The 6,278-nt window shown below is 43.0% G+C and overlaps 1 protein-coding gene across 5 annotated transcripts in view; it reads right to left on the bottom strand.

Moving 5' to 3' along the window:
* Positions 1-249: 249 nt before the first annotated feature.
* The window catches only part of LOC115204229 (lysine-specific demethylase 6B), a 33,952-nt gene continuing 27,923 nt past the window's right edge, over positions 250-6,278 (bottom strand). For 4 of the 5 annotated variants that reach the window (XM_029769627.1, XM_029769628.1, XM_029769629.1 and 1 more), the window contains 12 exons: positions 5,259-5,385; positions 4,898-5,003; positions 4,580-4,785; positions 4,286-4,455; positions 4,101-4,169; positions 3,860-4,008; positions 3,655-3,769; positions 3,312-3,499; positions 3,001-3,142; positions 2,775-2,901; positions 2,061-2,237; positions 250-1,952 (listed from right to left, as the gene is read on the bottom strand). In XM_029769627.1, coding sequence (XP_029625487.1) covers positions 1,929-1,952; positions 2,061-2,237; positions 2,775-2,901; positions 3,001-3,142; positions 3,312-3,499; positions 3,655-3,769; positions 3,860-4,008; positions 4,101-4,169; positions 4,286-4,455; positions 4,580-4,785; positions 4,898-5,003; positions 5,259-5,385 — 1,600 coding nt within the window. In that variant the 3' untranslated portion in view covers positions 250-1,928. The remainder of the gene's footprint in view (positions 1,953-2,060; positions 2,238-2,774; positions 2,902-3,000; positions 3,143-3,311; positions 3,500-3,654; positions 3,770-3,859; positions 4,009-4,100; positions 4,170-4,285; positions 4,456-4,579; positions 4,786-4,897; positions 5,004-5,258; positions 5,386-6,278) is intronic. The other variant, XM_029769632.1, reaches the window with a different exon arrangement.

The raw sequence follows: 6,278 nt of genomic DNA, 5'->3' as shown, positions 1-6,278 counted from the left end.
ACATTCTGGTTGATGTACTGTATTAAAGCAGACAAAGTGCAGGAAGAGAAGAATGATATGACAGAAGAAATGATGGGTGGCTAGGCATAAACATCAGCAGGGAATGAAGAGTGGGTAGATTCTAGGGATGAAATAAATCTCCCTCTATTGAAATGTTTCTCTAAGATAAGTTATAATCAGCTCAGACACAATACTCAAAAACTATCCATGCCTCTCATCAAGACCGCGACACAAATTCAATGACAATAAACATTTCTCAAAACATTTTATTTTATTGTATCAATAATACTCACAATAATGTCACAGAAAAATCACAGAGTGTTTAAGACAGGTCTGGTCTATGTAAGATATTTTTCTTTTGTTTTAAAACAGCACAGCTTAAAATAAAGTCAGTGGATGAGGAGCAAGATTACAACCTTGAAATGATACTCATGAGGACAGAACACTGAAGAAACCCAAACCTCATAACACATCAGTCTCTTTTAAATGGGGCTAAAACTACAACTACTGCCAATCACAAATGCTTCACAATTTTATGAATTTCGTACAATGCAAAAAAGTTGAAAAAGGTATTGTGTTTATCAGTTAGATACAGTACAAAGACATCATTCTATTCGTTTACTGGTAATTGTAATGACGCGGTTCTAAGCACCAACCTGTCGGTTGAAGTTATATTCATTGACTTATATTCATAGATCATTTATACACAGTTAATGAGGAGGTGACGAGGCAAGAGGGGGTTGAGCACCATGAAAATCCAACCTCCCCCTGTTTGCTCTTCCCCGTCCACCCACAATAGGAAACCTTAAAAATATCTGGTGTCCCCAGAGAAGCACCATCAATATGCAATAAATACATTTAAGAAAACAAACATATACAAGTATAAATAAAGTCACAATTTACAATTCTTCGTTTTCTCTGTAATCCAGAAAAGGAGATAGCAACCAAAAAAAGAGGTATAAAACCGGGAGAATGATCCCATTAGAAAAAGAAAAAGAAGGGGATGTTCTTTAGGGCGAATTGTAGCAATCACATCTCTCTCTACCAAACATTATTTAGGATTATTATGCAAAAACTAAAATCACATTAAAACACACCAGATTTCCAACAGAGTGAAACCAGATTTGTCCTCTAGTTTTAGTTAACCCGTATTTCAGAGACATTTTTACAATTTCTTAAATTAATATTCCTAATGCTTTAGAAAGTTGTGCCTGTATGTTTGATTTTCTAATTTCCTTTCATCTAAATACAGTTCACAAGGCCAATGTGGTGTACTTTTAGGCTGGTAAAACTTTTGAAATATCTAGGTCAAAATAAATACAATGGAAATAGCACCCCAAAGAGTATACAGACAGGAATGACAAATGTCAGAGTTCACCTGAATAGAAAACCAAACCAAAACAATGGGATTTCAATGAGACTATCAGCTACTTTGCTTGTGAAGCAATTCCCCTGCTGTTACCATAGCAACACGGTAAATTCGTGGACATAGAATAACTAGATTGGTGTAAAAAAGTTCCATTGGATTTGCATAAAAGTACCTGAATTAATGCACCATATACCGGCTACTTGACGCTTTTGAATCACAGCAGTGTCCGTTTTAAATAAGACCTGATTTCCAGTGCTAACAATGTTCACATTTTCTGTAGTTGTCTGACATGTTTTAACAATTAGTAGTACCAGTCTAGTCATTCTATCTCAAGACTCAAGTCCAATCAGCAGCTGGTAGGAGGGGAAGACAACAGTGAGCTGGAATTCAATTGGCTGATGGCTGATGGCCGATATCTTATTGTGATGTAAACAATACTGAGTAAACATGGTTGGCTGTTCACCAAGTGTTAGCAGTAGTAGTATTCCTTGAAGACAACGTCTGTGCTGCCACTAAGTAGGAGCTTTGGTTATGGCTGCCAGACAACAGGAAGGATGCCTCACTTGGAGCAGGGTGATGGAGTCTGGAGAGAGAAAGAGGAAGAAAAAGACAGACAGAAAGGGGGGTAAATATGATGGACATAACTTCACAGCACATAGGAAAATTGTGTGTGTGTGTGTGTATGTCTCACCACACAGATGCTGTCATAGGTTCTCATCAGCTCCTCCATGCAGTACTGCTCCAGCACCACTACTCCTGCCAGCGAGGGGCTCTTGGACACAGTCCGGGCACAGTCCTCACAGTGCACCATGTAGGTCTTCCTGCTGCCAGACTCACTAGTTACAAACAGCAGGTCAAACACCTCCACCTGCACACAGACACAACACAATCACTCACTGCAGAAATAACCAAAGGCATACATCCACACTCTGTTGGTAAGATGCTCGGGTCATGGTAGTTCATAGCAGGTCTGATACAAGCATACATCCACACTCTGTTGGTAAGATGCTCGGGTCATGGTAGTTCATAGCAGGTCTGATACAAGCATACATCCACACTCTGTTGGTAAGATGCTCGGGTCATGGTAGTTCATAGCAGGTCTGATACAAGCATACATCCACACTCTGTTGGTAAGATGCTCGGGTCATGGTAGTTCATAGCAGGTCTGATACAAGCATACATCCACACTCTGTTGGTAAGATGCTCGGGTCATGGTAGTTCATAGCAGGTATGATACAAGCATACATCCACACTCTGTTGGTAAGATGCTCGGGTCATGGTAGTTCATAACAGGTCTGATACAAGCATACATCCACACTCTGTTGGTAAGATGCTCGAGTCATGGTAGTTCATAGCAGTTGGTCTGCTACAGGCATACATCCACAGGTTGTTGGGAGGGACTTACGTCACACTCATTGCAGTAGTAGGCTGGTTCGTCCTTCACACGGCTCTGATAAGAGATCTTCTTCCCTGCAGCAACCAGCTGGTCTCTCAGAATCTGAATGTGCTTAATGGACTGTAGGAGACAATGTCTGAGAGAGAGAGAGAGAGAGAGATAAGGTGTAGCAAGAAACAAACATTCATACTAGATAGATGACGAGGGACACACACACACACACACACACACACACTTGACCATCTTGTAGGTTTCTTGGTCGGTGATCTTGATAGTGCGGGCTACATTCCAGGTGACATGGATCATCGGAACGATGGACTTGACCTTCTTCACCTCATTCCACTCAAAGCGCTCCAGAGCCAGTTGATACTGGTATGCTGCAAGGGCAAAGACGACACACACATACTTTACAGTAGAAAAGCACACAAAAGGATTTTGATATGAATTTGACTGAGGTAAAGGATAGTGTAGATATAGTAGCTGCACTGTGTATGACCCAGCTCCCATTTCCTATCTATGTCCTGCTGGACACTGCTAGTAACTCACAGTTGAGAGGTCCCACGTTCCAGGCGATGTTGTTGCACCAGCCCACAGCCTGGACCCAGTGGACGGACCCTGCGTTGATCCACACCAGGTCCCCTGGTCTCTGGATGAAGCGGTACACTGGGATGTTGGAGCGGTACAGGTCCTCCAGAACAGGCCACCAGGACCCAGTCAGGTAGTCTACTCCATACCTGAAGGAGGGAGGAGAGATGGTAACAAAGTGGTGGTTTCTGGTTCAAATCCCCTTTGAGTCACTATTGTTATGCCTTTCAATGAGCAGAACAGCTCAAAATGCTTAACTAATTTGAAGACAGAACCCTCACACAAAAACAGAACCATGACTCACTTCTCACAGAAATTGTTGATGTGCTCCCAGTAGTGTTCATGGACTGCAAACCACTCACAATCTCCCGGCCCAATGTTAATGTTCACAGAGCAGAAGTTATTATTCTCCTGGTGACCTGAAAACAGACATACAGAGATATTTAAGCCAATGGACAGAGGCATGTAATATGCATATAAACACACACCAATAGAACTAAGACACTGACCAGGCGTGCGGCTCCCGGGGACCTTCATGTAGAGCTGGACGGTGTTCATGCCCAGGATGGTGTGTCCCACGTGGCTCAGCATGTTTCCATTGTACTCCACACGCATGAAGGCTGGTAGTTTCAGCAGCTCCTGCAGCTGGGGCTTCCACCTGGTAACACATGTCAAACACACTCTACTTCCTCTCTAAGGGTGTCCTTAGCCCTGTCTAAAACAATCAACCACATGTAAAGCTAATCTCACCTCTTAGGATCAGAGATGTCGATGTTGGTGCCGAATTTGATAATCTTCCCAGTTGATTTCGCCTCCGGCCTATAGGAAAGAGGAAGTGTCTTTAATAACGGCAGAACATTGTTTTGATTAAAAGTATTGTATTTGATTTCATAAGGAGTTGACTGCACAGTATGCTGTGGATACTATGAGGTGACCTGAGTGTGTTAGCAATAGGGGTAGGGCCAACTTTGGTAGGAGTTGCTTTGCTAGTAACCACAGTAGGGCTGGCTTTGCTGGTGCCAGATGCAGGGTTGGTTGATGGCTCAGAAGACGTCTTCTTCTCTTCTTGTTCTTCCTCATCCTCATCCTCACTGTCCTTCTCTTCCTGTAGATACATTTAGGCACATGAACTTAGCTTGGCAAAGAAAGGAAGTGGGGGGGGGGGGGTGTATGTAAGCATTATGTGTTTCTGTGTGTGATATTTGTGTGTGTGTGTGTTCATCAACAACCTGGAGGCTCTCCTGGAAGCTGGAGGCCTGGTACGCGGCGTACTTGGCGATGGTGGTGTGTGAGCGGCTGCTCTCGCAGGGCCAGGTCTGAGCTGAACCAGTGGCGTCCCAGTTCTCATCAGCAGGCTGCTGTACCTGGGTCCTCACCTCCACAGCATGCTCTGCATTGGCCTCCACCAGAGACTTAGTGGAGAACAGACCCAGGTCTGACAGAGAGGGAGGGAGAGGAAAGAGGGACAAAGGTATAGTGAGTAGATGATACATTATGTTGCTGTTTTAACTTTTAGCCCTGAGAAAAATTGAAATGTGCAAACTCACTGAGTCGTAGTGATCCAGCCAGGCCTCTGATGACAGTGACAGGGTTCTTGGGGTCGGTACAGAATTGGAGGAGGACTGGGGAGAAGGCATCTCGCTTACTCTCCAACTGGACACAGACACACAGGACAACACAGGAATACATCAACTAGGCATTGCACAAATACAGAACTGATACATGAGTAATGGATATGAGAATGAAGAAGAAAAGAGGGGGGAAAAAGAAGAAGAAGATTACTTTATGGTCTATTGTCACAAGACACAGAGCTGCATGTTTTTTTGCTTTACCCCCCCAAGACACCCACACAGACAGGTTGGTGCATAGGGTCAGCCGCAGTGCAGCGCCCCTAGAGTGTGGACTCACATAGATGCTTGGTGTGGGTGGGTTGAGCTTCTCTCTTGGGATGGGTGTGTTGGTGCTAAGAACAGGCTTGACAGAGAAAGCAGGGAGCAGATAGGACTCACGAAACTTCCCGTTTACCTTTTCCCCCCTAAACAGACAGAGAAAGAGACAGATGAAGTGGGAGAATTCAATAAGATTTAATTTAATACACTTTTCATTGTTTTGTGCCACAACCTCTCTTCCTCCAATTAAATGTCTTGGTAGTAAATATACAGCACCAGTCAAACGTTTGGACACACCTAATCATTCAAGGGTTTTTCTTTACTTTTTACTATTTTCTACATTTTAGAATAATACTGAAGACATCAAAACTATGAAATAACAAATATGGAATCATGTAGTAACCAAAAAAGTGTTAAACAAATCAAAATATATTTTATATTTTAGATTCTTCAAAGTAGCCACCCTTTGCCTTGATGACAGCTTTGCACACTCTTGGCATTCTCACAACCAGCTTCATGAGGTAGTCACCTGGAATGCATGTCAATTAACAGGTGTGCCTTGTTAAAAGTTAATTTGTGGAATTTCTTTCCTTCTTAATGCATTTGAGCCAATCTGTTGCGTTGTGACAAGGTAGGGTTAGTATTCAGAAGACAGCCCTACTTGGTAAAAGACCAAGTCCTATTATGGCAAGGACAGCTCAAATAAGCAAAGAGAAACGACAGTCCATCATTACTTTAAGACATGAAGGTCAGTCAATACGGAAAATTTCAAGAGCTTTGGAAGTTTCTTCAAGTGCAGTCGCAAAAACCATCAAGCGCTATGATGAAACTGGCTTTCATGAGGACCGCCACAGGAAAGGAAGACCCAGAGTTACCTCTGCTGCAGAGGATAAGTTCATTACAGTTAACTGCACCTCAGATTGCAGCCCAAATAAATTATTCACAGAGTTCAAGTAACAGACACATCTCAACATCAACTATTCAGAGGAGACTGCGTGAATCAGACCTTCATGGTCGAATTGCTGCAAAGAAACCACTA

The sequence above is a fragment of the Salmo trutta genome, chromosome 12, assembly GCF_901001165.1.
Source record: "Salmo trutta chromosome 12, fSalTru1.1, whole genome shotgun sequence".
Taxonomy (NCBI): Eukaryota; Metazoa; Chordata; class Actinopteri; order Salmoniformes; family Salmonidae; genus Salmo; species Salmo trutta.
The sequence above is the reverse complement of the archived record's forward strand: the minus strand, read 5'-3'. Positions and strand labels throughout refer to the sequence as shown.